The 20,841-nt window shown below is 23.4% G+C and overlaps 7 protein-coding genes across 7 annotated transcripts; 4 read left to right on the plus strand and 3 right to left on the minus strand.

Annotated features, from left to right (window-relative positions):
* Positions 1-502: 502 nt before the first annotated feature.
* Positions 503-2,530, minus strand: SRAE_1000315100 (Methyltransferase-like protein 13; the record flags this gene model as incomplete). Its single annotated transcript, XM_024650309.1, has 2 exons — positions 503-2,293; positions 2,339-2,530. 2 exons carry the CDS (start codon positions 2,528-2,530, stop codon positions 503-505), a joined length of 1,983 nt encoding a protein of 660 aa, XP_024504099.1.
* Positions 2,531-3,722: 1,192 nt separating this feature from the next.
* Positions 3,723-5,185, plus strand: SRAE_1000315200 (Cytochrome b-c1 complex subunit 1, mitochondrial; the record flags this gene model as incomplete). The annotated part of the gene is made up of 2 exons (XM_024650310.1): positions 3,723-4,134; positions 4,185-5,185. The coding sequence occupies 2 exons, from the start codon at positions 3,723-3,725 to the stop codon at positions 5,183-5,185; spliced, it is 1,413 nt and encodes a 470-aa protein (XP_024504100.1).
* Positions 5,186-8,137: 2,952 nt separating this feature from the next.
* On the plus strand, positions 8,138-9,457 carry SRAE_1000315300 (Probable citrate synthase, mitochondrial; the record flags this gene model as incomplete). Its single annotated transcript, XM_024650311.1, has 1 exon — positions 8,138-9,457. The coding sequence occupies one exon, from the start codon at positions 8,138-8,140 to the stop codon at positions 9,455-9,457; it is 1,320 nt and encodes a 439-aa protein (XP_024504101.1).
* Positions 9,458-10,130: 673 nt separating this feature from the next.
* SRAE_1000315400 (Ceramide synthase 1) lies at positions 10,131-11,225 on the plus strand (the record flags this gene model as incomplete). Its single annotated transcript, XM_024650312.1, has 1 exon — positions 10,131-11,225. One exon carries the CDS (start codon positions 10,131-10,133, stop codon positions 11,223-11,225), a length of 1,095 nt encoding a protein of 364 aa, XP_024504102.1.
* Positions 11,226-15,037: 3,812 nt separating this feature from the next.
* Positions 15,038-16,079, plus strand: SRAE_1000315500 (7TM GPCR, serpentine receptor class j (Srj) family-containing protein; the record flags this gene model as incomplete). Its single annotated transcript, XM_024650313.1, has 2 exons — positions 15,038-15,247; positions 15,288-16,079. 2 exons carry the CDS (start codon positions 15,038-15,040, stop codon positions 16,077-16,079), a joined length of 1,002 nt encoding a protein of 333 aa, XP_024504103.1.
* A 64-nt stretch (positions 16,080-16,143) lies between these two features.
* SRAE_1000315600 (Hypothetical protein) lies at positions 16,144-18,760 on the minus strand (the record flags this gene model as incomplete). Its single annotated transcript, XM_024650314.1, has 3 exons — positions 16,144-18,243; positions 18,305-18,594; positions 18,661-18,760. The coding sequence occupies 3 exons, from the start codon at positions 18,758-18,760 to the stop codon at positions 16,144-16,146; spliced, it is 2,490 nt and encodes an 829-aa protein (XP_024504104.1).
* A 588-nt stretch (positions 18,761-19,348) lies between these two features.
* SRAE_1000315700 (Hypothetical protein) lies at positions 19,349-20,607 on the minus strand (the record flags this gene model as incomplete). The annotated part of the gene is made up of 3 exons (XM_024650315.1): positions 19,349-19,513; positions 19,806-20,273; positions 20,317-20,607. 3 exons carry the CDS (start codon positions 20,605-20,607, stop codon positions 19,349-19,351), a joined length of 924 nt encoding a protein of 307 aa, XP_024504105.1.
* Positions 20,608-20,841: the final 234 nt, after the last annotated feature.

Below are 20,841 nucleotides of genomic sequence, written 5' to 3' on the forward strand. Positions count from 1 at the left end.
TATATGGTATTATAATAATAAATTATAAAATATAAATATATACAAATTCTCTAATGAACTAATTAAATGTTCTTAAAAAGAAATAAATATTTTCATTTAAAAATAATAGAGAAGGCATTTTGCTAAGTTATTATTAAAACATTAATTCTAAAAAGTACAAAAACCTTTTTTATAAAAATATTAAAGTAGAAATAAAAATTTAATCTATATAAATATTATTTACTAAAAAATTTCACAAAAAAAAAGGATTTTAATGGTTTTCACGATGATAATAATGATGATGTGAGAAATATATAATGTTTTTTTATTCTGTAGAATTTGTTAAATATTTTTCAAGTGCATTATTTTCTTTTTGCACAATTTACGACATCTTTTTTATACATGATATTTATACATATTAAAAGATGAACCCTAAGCAACTTGGAATTATTATTTTTATATAATAATAAATTATATTTAAAAGGCTTTTATAATTGTAAATATTATTAATAATAAATTAAAATTAAGTAAGGCTTTTTAATTTTTTTAATTCAAATTCTAAAGCAGCTTCACAGTCTGGGAAAGGTTTTAAATCAGCACCTTTAAAAATTGAAACTGTTGGATATTTAGTTTGTGTAACATGAATAGAATTTAAAGGACATATAATAACTTGATTAATATCCATATCACATGTTGCATTATATATTTTAGAAAATACTTGTTGAATTTGATGGCGAACTGCTTCATGCATTTCTTCATCTCTAGTAACGACATTAATTGCTAAAACACCTGTATCAGTAAGACATTTTTTAATATCACTTAAAACTTCTGAACTGAAAAAACGTGGTGGTGGACAATTAATAATATTATCTGACCCAGAACCAGCAATATCAACAAAAATAGCATCATATTTTTTATCTAAAGATGCTTCTTTTTTGACAAATTCATAAGCATCATCAATATGAACAATCATTCTTTCTGAAGTTGGAAATTTAAAATAATTTTTAGCAATTTTAACAACATCTTCATCAAGATCCACACCAACAATAGTTGACTTTGGGAAAAAATCATATAAAAATGTACTAAATAATCCACCACCAATACCAAGAACTAAAATTCTCATCTCAATTTCTTTTCTTTGTATAAAAACTTTTAAGTTATTTAAAGATAAAGCTAATAAAAAACTATAATGGTATTGACTGTTAAGTCTTGTCATATCTAGTTCCATTTTTCCTTTAACTTTATTAAGATAAACTTCAGATTGAATAAGATTAGGACAACCATTAAATGTTAATTGACGTGAATAAGTATTTGAAATTTTAACATCACAAACTTTCCACTCACCATTTATTCTGCTTGTTCCTTTTTTAACAATTTTTGTACTTTGAGCTGGATTACGTGCTTCAACAAAACTTATTTTAGTATTTTTCATTGATGTAGGAGTAAGACGCCTAACTAAATCAGCAACCTCATCATTAACACTTGAAAGATCACCATAATCTTGATTAGGTAATTTATAAAACATTAATAATCTTGAAACTCCACAATTTTTTCTAATAATTTCTCTTCCTTTTGTTGTTGAATAAAGGTATCCATTACTTTCTTCAACAGATACAACATATACAGCCATTGTTACAATATCTTTAGTATTAGGATCATCAACAACATAAACAATATACCGTTCCTGATCTTTATTTTTTAAATCAAAAATTTTAAAACTTGATTGTTCTCTAAAATTTTTTGTTTTATAAGTAGCATACATATTAAATTCTCTTTCACTATTTATAACATCTAATATTTCATCCATATTAGACATTCTTTTGACAGCTTTCATGGTACTATTTTGCATATATTCCATTGGTATTTCTATTGGCATTGGCATTTTAAATTTAGTAATAACAACAACAAATACTGGTAATGGAAAATCAGATACCTCTCCTCCATCTGCACAATGAAAACGAATAGAATATTGATTAACACGTTTAAAAAATTCAACAATTTTTTTTAATATATGATCTTGAAGAAGTGAAACAATAATATATTTTCCTGTTGGTACAAGAACTCTTGTTATTTCATTAAACATATCTTCAACATCTTTTGTATGACTATCATCATATTCAGGTGGATACATTGCATCAAGAGTACCCTTATCAAAAACAATATTATAATATTCATCCTCTTTTTTAATATTTGTAGCTGATTCTTCTCTAAAAATAAGTTCTGGTCTTGTTAAAACATTTCTCCTGGCTTGTGTAGTAATTACTCCTCCATCAGTATCAATATTTTCAATATTTCTATATCCATTATCATATAACTATAAAATAAATATATTTAAAAAAAGAAAAAAAAAACAACATACATTTTCAGCAATAATAGAACTTCCACAACCAACTTGAAGAATTTTATCACTAGGTTTAAGATAATGATCAAGTATATTAGAAATTATCTCATAATCACCGTACCACTCAAAAGGTGCCTGTTTTCTTTTAAAAAATTTTTCCCAATATGATTTTGTGGCAAAATCTTTAAATTGATCCGGAAGGATATCCATGATTTAGGATAAATTAATAAATGACTAAAAATAGTAATTTTTAAAATAAATAAAATAATTTATTTCCTGATAAATGTTTTAGGAATGAATTATAAATATATTATTGGTAAAATATATATCACTTTTTATTTAAATTAAGTTTTTTTTTGTACTAAATTAATTAATATATTATAATAGTTATATTAAAAATTTGATTAATAGACAAAAGTTTTTATCTTAGAAATTTTTACAAAAAAAAATTTGATTTTTCTAATGTATACTTTGTCACTTCATTTTTCATGTTATGGTATTGTTTTTTAGTTTTTAAAAATAGTATTAAATAAAGTTTTATCACTTTACTTATTTTTCTTTTTTTTTATTTAAATTTTCAGTTATATTATTTTTTTTAAGTCATCTAAACAATAAAGTAGATTAAAAAATAAAAATTGTAGTAGTACCAATAATTTTATGGATTTTAATGTATTTTTAATTCCATTAAACTGTTTGAAGTATTAAATTCTTCAAAAAAGTATCATGCCTGTTTCTCTCACTAAATAATATACTCTAAAAATATAATTAAAATTTAAAAAAAAAAATTTTTTTTTACATCTTAATATATTTTACATACATCTTGAAAACCATTATTCTAAGTAAAAAAATTTCAAAATAAACTACAAAGGCAAAAATAGTATTACGAATTCTTGTGATTTTTATAAAATTCTGTTAAAAACAATTTTTTTATCAATGTACTTAAATTGTCTAAGATAATCTCAAGAGAAAATGATTATATCTTTATTTTTATTATTGAAATTAAATAATTCAAAGAAAATATGGAAAAAAATAATTTAAATTAAAGTTAGATAAAAAAAATTAGTTATAATATTTTTGTTTCTTAAAAGAAGTGTCAAAAAAAAACTAATTAAATATATATTAATAAAAAATTAAGTAGAATAGATCAATTTTTTTTAAATAAAATTTGACTAATTAATATGGCAAAATATTTTAATAAAAAATAATTTAAAAATTTTTGGTATTTACAAAAAATATTAATTATATAAAAAAAATATTGTAAGTTTTAATATTACTATAATAAAAGTAAAATTTTTTTACAACGAATATATTTTCTGAAGTTGGGATAAAGTAACTTTAGATAATTTTAAAATAAATTTTCACAGTAATTAATAATACTTATTATTATTATTATAATTATTAAATGATGAAAGTTTTACGATTAGGAAATTCATTATCTAAAGTTGTTTTAAATATTAACAATATAAGTTTAAGAAATTATCGCTCGAAAGCTGCAGTTAACCATTCAAATGATTGGATAATACCAGACACTAAAATTACAAAACTTACCTCAGGTTTTCGTATTGCTTCAGAAGATTCAAAATTACCAACAGCAACAGTAGGTGTTTGGGTAAATGCTGGTAGTCGTTTTGAAAATGATAAAAATAATGGTGTAGCACATTTCTCTGAACATATGGCTTTTAAAGGTACCAACAAAAGAAATCAAACAGAACTTGAATTAGAGGTTGAAAATAATGGTATTCTTTTAAATGCTTACACTTCTAGAGAACAAACTGTTTACTATGCCAAATGTCCATCAACACACATTGAACAAGGTTAGTTAAATAATTATTAAAAATTATTATGTACAAAATTAAATATTTAGCTATTGAAATACTCTCTGATATTCTTCTTAATAGTACATATAGACAAAATGAAATTGAAATAGAAAGAGATGTAATAATGCGTGAATATTTTGAAATTGAAAATACTGTTAAAGAAGTTTTATTTGATCGTTTACATGAACAAGCATATAAAAATACACCATTAGCTAGGACAATTTTAGGACCAAGAGAAAATATAAAATCAATTTCTAAAAATGATTTAATTAGATATGTTCATGATTATTATCAAGGACCAAGAATGGTTCTTGCTGCTGCAGGTGGTGTGAATCATGATCAACTAGTAGAATGGGCAGAAAAATATTTTGCCCAAGTTAATCGTTTTAATCCTAAAAAAGTTGTATATGAACCGGGTATATTTAAGGAATGTCATTTGGTAATTAAAGATGAACGTATGCCAATTGTTCATGGTGCTTTTTGTGTTGAAGGTGTTAGTTGGACAAATCCTGATAACTTAGCTTTAATGATAATTCATATGTTAATAGGTACTTTTAATTGTACACAAGCATCAGGTATTAATGCACCATCAAGATTAGCTTCAAGATTAACGCCAAGAAATACTGTAGAAAATTTTATGGCATTTAGTACTAATTATGTTGATACTGGATTGACTGGTGTTTATTTTGAAATGGGAAAAGAAGATGGTAAGATGTTATGTGATGCTATAATTGATGAATGGAGGAGTTTAACTGTTTTTGATGATGAAAACGCTTTAGAAAACACTAAAATAGCACTTCTTGCTAATACAGCAATGACTTTAGATGGAACAACACCAATCTGTGAAGATATAGGTCGCCAAATACTTTGTTATGGAAGAAGAATTCCATTACCAGAGATAGAGGCTCGCATAAATGCTGTGACAGTTGAGACAATTCGAAAAGTTGCACGAAAATACTTTTTTGGTAAACCTTATGCTTTTACAATAATTGGTCCATCAAATAATTGGCCATCTAAAAATTATATCAAAAAAAGATTAGATAATTAAATATCCTCATTACTATGTTTATTTCCTATTATTTTTTTTTAATGTAAACATTTTATTTTACAAACTATATATATATATCATCATGTTATAGATTATAAAGACAAATTGTTTTTATCTTAATTATTTCTAAAGTGTTTTTATTTCTTTTTCATATTTTTAACATCACCCACTCTACTTAAAAATAGAGGAAATTTGTTTTTATTAATAAATATTTCTTGAATTGCTATAATAATTGAAATAAAAATTTCTTTACACATAAAAAAACAAATCATTTTTTCTAATAATCAATTTATAAATTATAATATATAATAATTAGTCATTTGTTAATTTATATTTATTTTATTTTAGTTTTAAAATATTTTAGGTAAAATATAGGTGATGATAAGAAAATTTTTACTGTATGTTAAATAATATATACAAATAGTATAGAAAATAGTCACTAATGAAATATATATTTCGTCACTTTAAATGAAATGAATGTTCTTTAGTCATTGTGATCTTAATATTTCCGTATTAAAATAAAATTAATGATTCAGGAACTATTTTTTTTTATACAGAATTGATAATATTTACAAAAGAAAGAAACATTAATTGTATTATCAATATATGTTATCAGACAAGCATATATATATATATTAAATTTATAAAACCTTCATTGATAGTGTTATAGATATTCAATATTCATATAAATTTATATAATAGTGTGTTAAAACTTTTAAAATTATGCTCTTTTTAAAACTTATATATTTTAAAGATCATTGATAAAACATATCTTAATTTTTGCTTCTCATACATATTTCTTTATGATATTATAAATTTTCTTTCTTAAACTAAACATATAATCTTTCACTCCTATACTCTCTATATCATTTTAATTTTTAAGTTAAAAGTAAATATTTAAAACTTCATAGTAGTGAATATATATATATATACACCCATCTATCAATTAAAAAAATATTATGTTGATTTTACGTAATTTTGTGAATCCATCTACCCAGACTGAAAATTAAAATTACAACTTACTTGGTTTAAATTTTTAATATTTTCTTATTCTATGTTTTAATATTATGCTATTGTTATAGTCAATTGTCTAATTTTTTTAATTTTTGTTTATTGAACTTTTACCTATTATTTAGAATACTTCTTATGAATATGTATCTTTTTTTTTTTATTATATAATATAATTCTTATAATAATTTATTTCTCCACATAAATTTAATGTTTATTGTATTAAATTTCAAATAAATTATTTAAAAAGTGTAACCCTGTTTTTTAAATTAAAAAAAATATTTATTATACTATACTTAATTATATTATTTTATTTCTATGTAAATAATTTAAAGCGTCAAATTTTAACCTAATTTTGCATTCATTATTCTGTGATACGCAAATCATATAAAGATGAAATATTTTCATGACATTCTATTTTTGATTAAACAATGATAAATCAAAAATTAATTATGAATGATAAACCTTTGAACTAATATAACCAGTTACATTTATGAATACGTGTAATTGTCTCTTATAAAATGTTACAATATTCAATAACAGTTTTTTTTATATATTTTATCATATGTTTGTTAAATATCATTAATTATATTTACATATTTAAACTTACTTTTAATCTATAATATTTTGATAATTTTAATAATAAATATATTTGCCTGAGGTACACCAATCTACAACAACTTTATCTATTGATCATATATATATATATAATCATAAAAAATTTAATTTATTTTATCCATAATAATAAATATATTCAAATAAAAAGATACTAATTTTTAGTTATTATATAATATTTTTTTGTTATCTATACATTTCAATGAAATTTCTTCAAAAATATTTTTTCAAATATAAAACAAATTATCACTAGTATTATCTTATTGTTGATATATCCTTTTTATAAATACTTAAGAAAACATTTTAATTATTAAGAAACAGAAATTTAACTTTATGTATAAGATAAAAATAACATTTTTTTAAATAATTGACATTAGAAATATTTAAAAATAACTATGATACAAATTTATGAGTTATATAAAAGTATTCGAAAACACATTTAACTATTTTGCATAAGGTAGTTTACAATGTTCTTCTGTTCAATTATATAAACTTTCACTATGTGTCCTTGATTCGTATATATAAGCCTTTTTATTTAACTTTTTTTTTGTAAATATCAATTTTTTAACAACTCTCTTAAATAATATTTTTATTTTTATAATATGTTAAAATAAAGTTTGTTATTTTGATATTTGTTTTTAATGAATCTATTTACAAAATCACGAACCATTTACAGTCAAAAAAATTCAGTAGTATTAGTTTGTAGTATGTACATATAGCTCTTGAAAAGATATTCTGCGACCTCATTTAATAGCGTTGACAAATGGAGAGGAAAATTTTACCTTTTTTTTCTAAGCTTGAATGTTTTTAATGCTTTATAAGTTCATGCTTGAAATTTATAATATTAAAAGACAGTAATAAATTGTTTATGAGTTATTATTTATCTTAAATTTAACTACTAATAAATTAATTTGCATTTTTGATACGATCAAAATTAAATTTAAATAATAGTAAGATTTACATACTTTTTAGAATTATATTTAGAGATACAACAAATAATAATTTCTATATTGTAATAGTTTACATTTTATTTGGAGAAACATTTACATTCCCAACAGTAGATTTTTATTAGTTTCCTTATAATTAATTATATGCTTCATTATATTTTTTTAACAAATTATTTTCACTTATAAATATTGAAATTTTTCAGTTCGGATTTTTTTATTCGTTACCGGATTAATTACAGCTTAAACATGTCTGCCCTTTCATCATTTGCTCGCCGTACTTTATTAGTTTCTAAGGTAAGTTTAACAATCATTTTTATATTCTTAATCAAATATTTTTTGTTATTTTTAGAATGCTGCTCCAATAATTAATGCCCAAGCTTCAATGTGCTCTGAATCAACTAATCTTAAGGAAGTTCTTGCAAAAAAAATTCCTGAACATAACAAAAAAGTTAAAGATTTTCGTGCAAAACATGGATCTGATGCTATTCAACAAGTTACTATTGATATGATTTATGGTGGTATGCGTTCAATGAAGGGAATGGTAACTGAGACATCTGTTCTTGATCCGGAAGAAGGTATTCGTTTCCGTGGGTATTCTATTCCAGAATGTCAAAAGTTACTTCCAAAAGCTCCAGGTGGTGAAGAACCACTTCCAGAAGCTATTTGGTGGCTTCTTTGTACTGGAGATATTCCAACTGAAAAACAAGTTGCAGTTATTTCTAAAGAATGGGCTGCTCGTGCAGAGCTTCCAGAACACGTTGCTCGTATGCTCGATAATTTCCCATCTAATCTCCATCCAATGTCTCAATTGATTGCTGCAACTTCTGCTCTTAATACTGAATCTAAATTTGCTCAAGCTTATTCTAATGGTGTACATAAAAGCACATATTGGGAATATACTTACGAAGATTCTATGAATCTCTTAGCTAAATTACCAACTATCGCTGCTATGATTTATCGTAATTTATATCGTGATGGAACTTCTGTTGGAGTTATTGATAGCAAAAAAGATTGGTCAGCTAACTTTGCCTCAATGCTTGGATACGATGATCCACTCTTTACCGAACTTCTTCGTCTTTATCTTGTCATTCACTCTGACCACGAAGGTGGAAATGTTTCAGCTCACACTTCTCATCTTGTTGGTTCCGCTCTTTCTGATCCATATCTTTCATTTTCTGCTGCTATGGCTGGATTAGCTGGACCACTTCATGGATTAGCTAATCAAGAAGTTCTTATCTTCCTTAGTAAAATGAAAAAAGATCTCGGAACTAGTTATACTGAGGAAGATCTCCGTAAATGGGTATGGGATCATCTTAAAAGTGGTCAAGTTGTTCCAGGATATGGACACGCTGTTCTTAGAAAAACTGATCCACGTTACACTTGTCAACGTGAATTTGCTCTTAAGCACCTTCCAAATGATGAATTATTCAAGCTTGTTTCAACTCTTTACAAAGTAACTCCAAATGTACTTCTTGAACAAGGAAAAGCCAAAAATCCATGGCCAAATGTTGATGCTCATTCAGGAGTACTTCTTCAACACTTTGGATTAAAAGAAATGAACTATTATACTGTTCTTTTTGGAGTATCACGTGCTCTTGGATGCCTTTCACAACTTATCTGGGCTCGTGGTATGGGACTTCCACTTGAAAGACCAAAATCTCATTCAACTGAGGGATTAATGAAACTTGTTAGTAAAAAATAAATAATTAGACTCTTTTGAGTAATTATACTCAATATATATTAGATTTTTTTCAAGTGTATTTGTTTTTTATTAATTAATAAGAATATAAAAAATTTTCAATTAATTGTATTTTAAGTGATTATATTCTTTTTGAATAAATCCAATGTTTTGTTTGAAAATATTTATACTATTTTTTTTTTATTTTCACTTTGTTTGATATAAGTAATTACTTCATTAATTACAATTTTGTTATTAAAGAATATTTATTAATTATGTAAAAATGAAGAACTTCTATAGGGAAAATATAAAAGAATCATATTAATTTGTTATTAAAAATAATACTACTGTGATGATAAGATGAAGAATGTATATTTTTAAAAACGCTCTTTTATTAATTGGATTAAGAAGAATGATGTATGTTTAAAAATACTTGTACTTTTAACTTACCTTATTAACTTTAAAAATTTTATAATTATATACTCAATTAAAGACTAAACTCTCAACATTTGTAAACTTATTTACACTAAGTTATAACAAACTATCAATTGAAAAGTATTAATAGAAGTATCCCATTCAAAATAAGTTTACTTTAAAGCATTAATTTTCTTGTTTCATTTCTTTGTATTTTTAGAAAAGAAAAATTTTTTCATTTTCTATTATTCTGTAGGAAATAAATTATTATCAAATAATAATAATGATTCCACCAGAATATAATATAACTGATTCATTTATTTATAATGTTCCTACTGTTGATTTTATTACATTTTTTAATTTAACAACTAATTCTGTTATACATTTCCTAAAACGTTTTTATACTGTTAGACCAAATTATAAAATTCCATGGACATTTCTTGAAGATCTTTCTACACTTAAAATAAGATGGTTTGAAATTATTCTTGTTTTTATTCTTGCAATTTTTTGGACAGTTTTAAGATATTGGATAACTGATATTATTGTTAAACCAAAAATTAAATCATTTAATTTAAGTCCATTAAATTCACATAAATTACCTGAAAGTATATGGAAATTTTTATATTATTTAACTTCATTTGGTTTTTCATGTTATGTAACTTTATGGAGTGGAAGATATAATTATTTTTATCAACCTATTTCATTATGGGATGGTTGGCAAAATATGGAGGGACAAAAAATATTTTGGGATGTATATTTTATTTATTTTACTCAATGTTCATATTATTTACATTCTATTTATGCAACAATATATATGGATATATGGAGAAAAGATTCACTTCTTATGATTGTTCATCATTTTGTAGCATTAACATTAATTACATTATCATATGGTTCTGGACATTTATTAGAAGGAGCATTTGTTTTATTTTTACATGATAATACTGATCTCCTTCTTGAAATAACAAAAATATGTTTTTATCTAAAAAAAAGAGAAAATGGTGATTATTATCCAATTCTTCATTTTATGGGTAACCTAGCATTTGTTATGTTTTCAGTATTTTGGTTTATCTTTCGATTATATTTTTATCCATTAAAATTACTTTATACAACAATTTATGCCGGTGTTTACCTTGGACCACAAGATTCACCATTTTTTCCAATTCTTGGTACAATGTTAGTTGTTGTACTTTTTATGAATATATATTGGTTTAACTTTATTATAAGAATGGTAATTAGAGTTTGTAAAACTGGTGAAGAACCTGAAGATAACAGAGAATTTGACACAGCTTCAGTTATTGGTGTTTCTAGAAAAGAATTAGAAATGATGGTGAAAGAAGGAAAATTCAATCAAAATGGAAAGGTTAAAGTAAACTAAAAAAAACTTTTATATAATTTATATATTGCTAATTTATTTTAAAAAATATTATTATTATCAAATATTAATAGTATTTAAGTAAAGTTTTGTAATTTTAAGTTATGTAAATATTTCTAAATAATAGAAATTATTAAATAAAAAATTTGTAATTGACTTATTCAATTGATATTTTTAATGTGAGACATATTAAATTATGAATAAATTATCACAAATTTCACTTAATTTTAGAAATAAAAAACACTATAGACATCATAAATTAATGAAGACGTTATTGTTTCCATTATCTTTGTGTTGTGCTTTTTTTTATATTTTCACTACTAATCTCAGGAATTTATTGTAAAAATATACTTAACATTTTATATAAATAAATATTTTATAAGGAAATGATTAAAACAAGAATAATTATTATAAATAAATAAAAAAAAAACCACATATTATTTTCCATAATTATGCTTGAAAATGTTCCTTTATTTTTTTTTGTTTACTTATTTCTTGATCTCATTTTAAATAAAAAAAACATTCCAAGATGTCCTTGAAATTAAAAAATAATGTCTTTGATAAAAGATTCAAGGTCCATTACAAAAACAAATATATTATGAAAAAAATATCTGCTATAAATCAACATAATATTATATTAAAAAAAAACTTACCGTACTTTTTACAGATAATTAAATATATTTATTATAAGTTTTAGATTTTATTATAGAATAAAAACAGATTGCAACAAAAAATTATCATTATAATTACAAAAAAGAGTAATTTTTAAATATTAGTATTAAAGAAAATAGGAAGAATCTTAGTTACAATTAATACACAAAAAGTAATTAAAAAATCAACATATCTTATAGAGATCCGAATAAATAAAATGTTTGAAAACAAAGAACAAATAATAAAAATGGTACCAAAAAATATGACGATTTTGAAAAAGAAAATGAAAGAACAATTTATCTTTTTGAATCCTCTTGAAAATTGAACAAACAAAATGTTACTTTAAATAAAGATAGTTCATATCAATAGTCTTCACCCGTATGACATAAGAATACAATTTAATGACACATTTTATTGTAATTTTATATATAAAAGAAAAGATAAATGAAATGAGTTACTTAAAATCACAGTATATTATTATAGTTTAATTTTATAAGATGATATAAAAAAAATAATTTCAAGTTACTTTGAATTATATATAAAAGTAATAAAAAATGTGGCTTACCAAAATTTTCTTGTACTGTTAAAATATTTTTTTCTTAAATATATACTACTTAAATCCTCCAGTTGATAATTTTTGTATTCATAATAATTTTTTTATTGAAATTTTTGGCTAATAATTAAGATCCAGTTAATTATTGAAAACTTTTCATCATTTCTTTATGATAGTTCTGTTGTTTTATAGAAAATTTGTTCTTTTTCAAGTATAAATAGAATGCTTATATTTCTAACTTTAAAAAAACAATAGACATATTTTTTTATCAGATTTTTCAATTTTATAAAAATGGTCATCTTTATCTTTTGATGTGATAATATCAATAAAATAATTACCACCAAATTTTTTATACAATTGTTTAACATATAAATAATCAGGTTTTTTTTGATATTTAATTACTTTATTGGAATAATAATTTGAATCCATCAAATTTACCTTGAAAAATAAAATATTTTTCACTTTCAAAAAAAAACTTTAATACTACTTTTACATTCATTGGTAGTAATTATATTATATATTACATTTTTTATTTTGATATGCCATTTAATTTTTGTGTCATTGTAATCACATAAATATGGTATTTGTATATCAATATTATACATATCTTCCGCATTGGAATCATAAAAAATATTTTTATTAATATCTGTGACTTCTTTTTCTTCTTTTTGACAAAAAATGGAGAGATTAATTTTTGTAAAAATAATAAAATAATGATAAATGATTTGATAGTAAAAGTATTAATGAAAAATATTTTCAACATTTTTTTTTAACAATTTGAGAAATTAATCTAAAATTTTTTCAAAAATAGTTATTTATTATTTTTATTTTATTTCCAATATAATTATTAAAAATATAATACAAAATTATCACAATAAATTATTATATAAAATCAAAGTGATCTTAAAAAATGGGTAATAATACATTATATTCTTTAACCTAAACTTTAATTTATTCTCTATTTATAATTAGAACAAAAATTAATAATTATATATTATACTATATATAAAATATAAATATAATTAACTGAAAAAAAATTATAAGTAAATTATCACCAATTCAAATAATAATTCTGATCATTTCATTTACACTTTATATATAGAAACCAAATAATTAGTTGAAAAAAATTTTTATTTTATACAAAACATTTCTCTTAAACATTTCTAAATCTTATTTATATATATTTTTAAAATTTTATTGTAATAAATAAATCTATTTATTTGAAAATCTATATTTTTTAACTTTTAAAATAATCTTCTCTTAATAATACTTTTAGAATAATATGTAACATTCTTATTTTTAAATATAGTTTTGTTTAATATACAAGACACTTTAAATTTTTGTAATTTTTAAAACATATTTAATGTAATTTAAAGAATGTAAATATATTGTAATATTTAAAATATATTATTTATATTTTACAAAATAAATATTATTGAAAATGTTTTTCCAAATATTTCTTTACTCCTTTATCAAATTTTTCATAAAAACCTTTTTAAATAACAAATTTTCAGCATTCTAAAATATTGCACTTTTTGCTACAATATTTATATATATATGAACATAAATTTCTATAAAAAAAATTCAAAAATCAAAAAAAAATTTTTCATACAATTCTTGGTTATATTCTTGGATATAAAATTTTAGAGAAAACTTAAAAATCTTAAAAAGAATAAAAAAGGTCATTGGAAAAAAATTTCTTATACATTAATTTTTGTTTATTGTTATTTAAATTATTCTTAACAAAGTCAGACATTCAAATGTGAAACTTTCTGTTGTGATTTAAAATTATCTTATCACATATATAATTATAAGACATATTTTACCAATTATTTTTTCAATACTGATAAAGTAACCCAACTAAAATGAGAAGGTTGTCAGTAAGAGATACGATGTTTGTGGTAGACAAATTTGAAATCATGCTTCACAGGATCTTTTCTGTAGTATGCTTTTCTATGTGTTGACGCAAAGTCAATCACACCGAAGCGGTGAGGATTAGATACGGCCTCCCCTCCTGAGCGTGAAGACGCGCTTCAACCTCTTCTATGAGGTTGTTCGCTTGATGACCGCCAGGAGGACATTTTGCCCTCTGATGGAGGGGAGGCGTTATGAGCCGTTTTTTTTATCTAACCAAATGTTTTGGTATATCAGAAATGATGTAATTTTATTATATCAACTGATATTTATTTCATTAAAAAATTAATTAAATATTTCTCAAATATTAAAATTAAAATTTTTAAGAATATGAATAATTAAAAACTTTAATATTTTTGAACTTTCAATTTATTTTTCTCATAAAATATAATGTTATTTTATAAATATTTTCTTTTTGTTTGAAAATTAATAAATTTTATTTAAAGTTTATGTATAATTAATTAAAAAAAATAATATTTATTAATCAAATTTGAAATATTTTATTTTTAACATTATTATCACACACTATTACCATAATTAAAATATTGAAATTCTCACAGAAAATGTTACTTTTTAATTCTTTAAAATCTTTTTTTATTAAAGCATTTATATTTCAATTATACAATATCTCCTTTAAGTAGTATTTTACTATAAATATTAACATTTAAAGTTTATATATTATCCTGTTAATCAAAATATGTGTAGTATAGAAGGTCAAATTTTAATTCTTGAAATTCATAAATATTCTACTTATGTTCTTGAAGTTTTCGGGTTACTTTTTAATTTTCTAGTTGTTTATTTTCTATTTACTGATAAAAAAAGTAGTGTTACTTCTTACAAAACAGCTGTTATCATTCATTGTGTAATGGATATAGGTCTTGGAATCATGCATATTTTAGGAATGTTTGTAAGGAAAATAGATTTTAAAATTAATTTTTATTTTATAGCAAATAGAACTTGTTGGAACGACAACTTTTATGACATTAACAGGACCAATTCAATTTATAAATAATTATTTTATACATACAATATCATTTATAATAACAAATTTTTTCTTTTCATGTAGTATATTTTGTGGAATTTTAACAGTTATCTACAGATATTTGGTTCTTGTCAAAAAAAGAACTCTTGAAATGTTTCATATTATAGCAATGTTTATACCTATAGCTACTGTGGCTGGTATTATAGCATCACAATATATATTATATTTTGCTCCATTAACTGATGAAGAATATAAAAAATATACGAATCTTTTAGATAAAAGAATTTGGGCACGTGATAAATTTTATGGAGAAAATTTTGTTACATTAGTAAGTCCTGCAAGTCATAAAACAAGCCCATTTCATACTTATTTTCCTATAATTTGTTATGCTTTAACTGCTATTGCTACTGTAATATTTAGTCTGTTAATAGCAATACATTTGAAAAAAAATAGAAGTAATATGTCAGAATCAACATTGAAATTAGAAAGACAAATACAAATAACATTAGTTGTTCAGGCGTTACTTCCTATTTTTTTAGGATTTCTTCCAAATATCTTACCTATTTTAATGGTTCTTTTTAATGTTCCATTTCAATGTTATATAATATTTGTTGGTGTCTGCATTACATATGTCCCATTAGTCAATCCATGTGTATTGTTATTCATGACACCACAATTTAGAAGAAGAATCTTAAATTTTTTTAAAAAAAAAAATATACCTATACAAATAAAAACAATAACAAATATTATACAATAGTTGATATATACTCTTTTTTATTTTTTTATATATATAAATAAAAATTATAAAGTAAATAATTTTTTTAACTATATCTTTGAAGCATAGAATTTGTTTGTTCCAAGTATTCATTAAATATATTTTTTGAACGAAAATCTTGATTATCAGGAGTCGTGGTAAAATTTTTTGATAAATTAACATGCATATACATTTGTAAACCATCACCACCAGTAATAGGAATAAGATTAGAATGTTTAAAGTACCAAAATTTCTGTGTTATCTGATTCTTAATCCATACAGGTGTAATTTTTTTTGTTGCAGACATTGGAGCAATCCATGGATATGTATTATTTGGTAGAATCAATTTTGTTTGACCATATGGTTGACCAGGACAATTTAATAACATATCTACTTCTGAATTTGATTCAAAGTCATAAAATATAACCTCACTCAAACTAAAACATTTTGGTGGAAAATAATTGTAACGTGGATATTTTGTCCTATGAATACGATTGATTATTCTTCGAGATGGTGGATGAGATCGATACTCAAGTTTATAGATCTCTTCCGGTATACAATATCCAATGAAACAATATATCTCATTGGAGAGGATAAATGGTCGGATGTATGTTAATATTGAATCATTTAATTCATCAAGACTCATCATTACCCATGTCTTTATTCGTCCTAAACTTCCACTATTTAATACTCTTGGATATTTATCCATCACATATGGAGATCCTTGGAAACATTGAATTTTTTGAAGGCATCCCATATTATCAATATTTTCACAGTTTCCATCATTAAAATTTCCATTAATATATGGCATATTGACTGTACTTGGTACCATGTAACGTCTATCATTTAACAATGGTTTTGTAAATTCATTCATCAATCTTACCTCATCATCAATCATCCTTTTCATTTCATCATTTGTGATATGTTTTGGAATTTGTTTTTCACAACAAACACCATTACATTTATCTTGAATTTGGTTAACTGGAGGAAGAATATCATCTTGTATAAGGCATGGTCTTGAAGTTTTTTGTTCCACATAAACTTCCTCATTTGACTTTGATTTCATCATTTTATCATTATTTTCTTTAACTTGGTCATTGCTATTTCCTACAATATTAAATTCTTCTTGCTGTTGATTTACACTTTTTTCAGAAGTCTTTACATCACTTTCAACAGCTACTTTCTTCATTTTTAAAAAGTTCTCTTCCATCTCATTACTTTCACTAGAAGAACTTTTTTTTGGTGACTTTTTTTTCCTGCAACTTTTTGATTTAGGTGTGGTATTTGAAGTACTACTACCGAATCCAGGTGAACTTGGTGGACTAGAGACAGCAAAAGGACTAACCTGCATATTTTCTAAATTTTTATGATATTCTTCATCAACATTTTTATCACTCCCATCACCAAGAGTTTTTTCTTTTCCATGTCCCAATGTTAAGAAAGTCTTATTCCTTTCATTAAAAATCTCTTGTTTAACTAAACCAAATAAAGACCTTGCTATTGGAATATAAATATTTTCAATAAGTGAAACTCTTTGATTAATTATGTAAAATGCTGCTTTGTATGCTTCATTGATATTAAATTCAACTGTTCTTATAAAAACAACACTTTTAATTGATTTTCCACCAGGTGAACTAAATGTCTCTACCCATATATCAAGAAGATGACCACTCCTCCATTTTTCAAAATGTTTTTGACTAATAAATGTATTACCAGGAACATCAAACGACATGATAATTGTTCCACATCCAACAAGAAAAGTTTCAGCTCGTAGAATATCATTTATGTCTTTTCCTACTATAAAGAATGACGATGGAGATGACATATGAAAACTGGATGGTGGTGAAAATATTTTTGTGTGTGTTGTTTTAGAAATCCATTTCATGACAGCTTCAGAGGTTTCCTTATTCTGATGACTTATGATACACTGAATCGACACTGCCAAAACATATTCAACATCTTTCGTTTCACCACTTAAATATCTTATACAACAATCCATTAAATCTTCATAATGCTTTCTATCTGATGTTATATGAAATGTATCATCTATTCTTTCTCGAACTGTAACTTTTAACTTTTTATCTGTTATATGTTCTATCATTTGGTCAATTTTATCTTTATCTTTTAATTGAGATTTTTTAAATGATATTAAGTATTGACTACAATCCTAAAATAATTTATTATTAAATAATAAACATATTTCTTTAATAATTTATAAATAAACATACTCTTAAATTTCTATAAACTCTTTGGACATTCGTAGGATTACCAACAATCCAAACCTGATTACTCTTTGGTACATTCATAACATGACATTTTTCATTATCAGGAAAAAAAATTTTTGTTTGATTATCTTTAATTCTTTGCAAGTACCTTGCACCTGATGATGATATAAGTTGTTTGTGATCTGTATATGGGATATCAAAACAAAAACGCATTGTTCCAGGTAGATTTTCATGACAATATTTGATAAATTTATAAGTACAATAATTGTTATAATATTTTATTTGATGGCATTCTATACTGATTAAATTATATAAAAAAATGATTTAGAAAAATATATGTATACATATATTAAACTCACCATTACTATAATCATTATTTTGGGAAGCATTAGTAAAAAATTTTGAGTAATCGCAGGATACTGAAGTTGCTATAGAACATTTCCTCTCATTTTCAGACATCTTGTAACCAATAAATTGATGATAATGACAAAGAGACTGAGAGAGAAAAGAGCAGTTGGAAAAGAACAACTACCAAAAACGATTAAATGATACCGAAGTATATACCTTGGACATATATAAGTGAATTATTAAATTTAGTAACACTATTAGAATTCAAGAGTCATCTTTTTTTTTTCTTATATTTTAACCATAAGCAAAAACTTTAAATACAAACGTTCAAATTATAAGGAGGAATAGTCTATCAATCAACAACAATCACATTTCATAGGAATATGTACATAGCAAATTTAAATTTATTATACATGAATTAATTTTTGTACCAGCAATTAATTAAATGCATTTAATTAATTTAAGCATAGGAATAAAATAAAGAAATACATATTTTTAAAATTTAAAAAAAAAAAACTATTATAGTAAGAACATTAGAGTTTCCATATAAGTAAAAAAATTTCTCTCATTTATTACTATTAAGAAATATGATTATTAATAACATTTCACAAATCTACCATCAATCAAAAATATTATTAAGATGTTCATAATTAAGAAGACAGCTACATTTTTCAATATATAGGTAATTAAATACTCCTTTTATTCTCCAACGCTACCGGCACCAGAAGAATTTTCATTTCTTTCTACTGTCTTAGGAACAGGAGGTGGTGGAACTGCTTTCTTAACTGTTTTTCCACTATTTGCTTTACCTCCACCACAATTTATTGTTGTAAAAGCAATTGCTGTTATGATTGATAATATGTACTGTAACATTTATGACAAGAATGAATATTCAGAAAAACCAAAATAATGGTATAAATGAAAATATTGGTTGTTATAACAGGTAAATGTAGTTTATTTTAAGGCAGTAATTTACATTATAATTAAAATTTTAAAATATGTTAATAATAAAATTTAACAATAACCAAATATTAGCATTAACATAACAATAACAAAATTAAATATTTTTTAATTCATTATTTAATTGGGATTCAAATTTTTCTTGGAATTTTGAAGAATCTTCAATAAACTTTTTTAGATCGTCAATTTTGATAACTTCTGAACCACCACCACTAAGATATAAAATTTTTTTATTTTTTCCAACAACAGCTGAAACTGTACTTGAACAAAATTCTTTAATTTCAGATGGTGGATCATATACAATTAAAGGTGATTCTTCTTCTCTACCAAAAAAACCCAAAGTAGTTGCTACAGGATAATCTTTTAATACAAACCTTTTTGGTTCATCAAATTCAAATTTTAAATCAGTATTTGTTATTGTTACATCATCCCTAGCAAGTTGATCCAATAATAAGCAAGGAAATTCTATCGTACATAAAGATGCTAAGAATGCTTCTAAACATGATTGAAGCATTTGAACAGGATGTCCACTATATTTGATTTTTGTGTTTATAATAAATTGAAGAACTTTATCAGAATTCAAAAATTGATCAAATGAAAATAATAACTCTTTTTCAGTAAGCTTTGTTAGAACAATCTCAGCTAATGTATATTCTTGTTCTCTCTTAAAAACAAAAAAAACTATTAAAATTATTATAAAAACAAACCTGTTTTTTTTCGGAAGATCTTGAAATATCAAGACTAAAACATGGAGGGAATTGAACATTTCTTCTAACTAAAATATCATGACTTGCAACAACATAAGATGAACTATTACTAACAGTAGCAATACCATGATATTCATCATCATTATTTTTACCAATCTCAATTTGACTTGATTCAAAACTGCATGCTTCACGGCCATTTGGTAGGAGACCTTTAACCAAAAAATCAGTATAATACTTTTGTGGATGAATTGTTTTTAACATGAGGTTATTGACACAAATATTTTCTCCCATTTTTGTATCCGTTCTTAGTTAACTTAAGTGATAATTTTTCTAAGAAATATATAAAAGCAAAAATCTAATCATATTGTCTTAGTGCGAAATAGTGTTGACTTTAACCTCCATTGGTATAGTGTACCCTTTGTATGTCAAATGGTGTTTTTTTTTGTACTTTCCCCTTTTATAGCTATTTTCGAAATATTGTTTAATGTCCTATTGATTATTAATATAAATTTCTGTTATATTATT

This window comes from Strongyloides ratti, assembly GCF_001040885.1.
Source record: "Strongyloides ratti genome assembly S_ratti_ED321, chromosome : 1".
Taxonomy (NCBI): domain Eukaryota; kingdom Metazoa; phylum Nematoda; class Chromadorea; order Rhabditida; family Strongyloididae; genus Strongyloides; species Strongyloides ratti.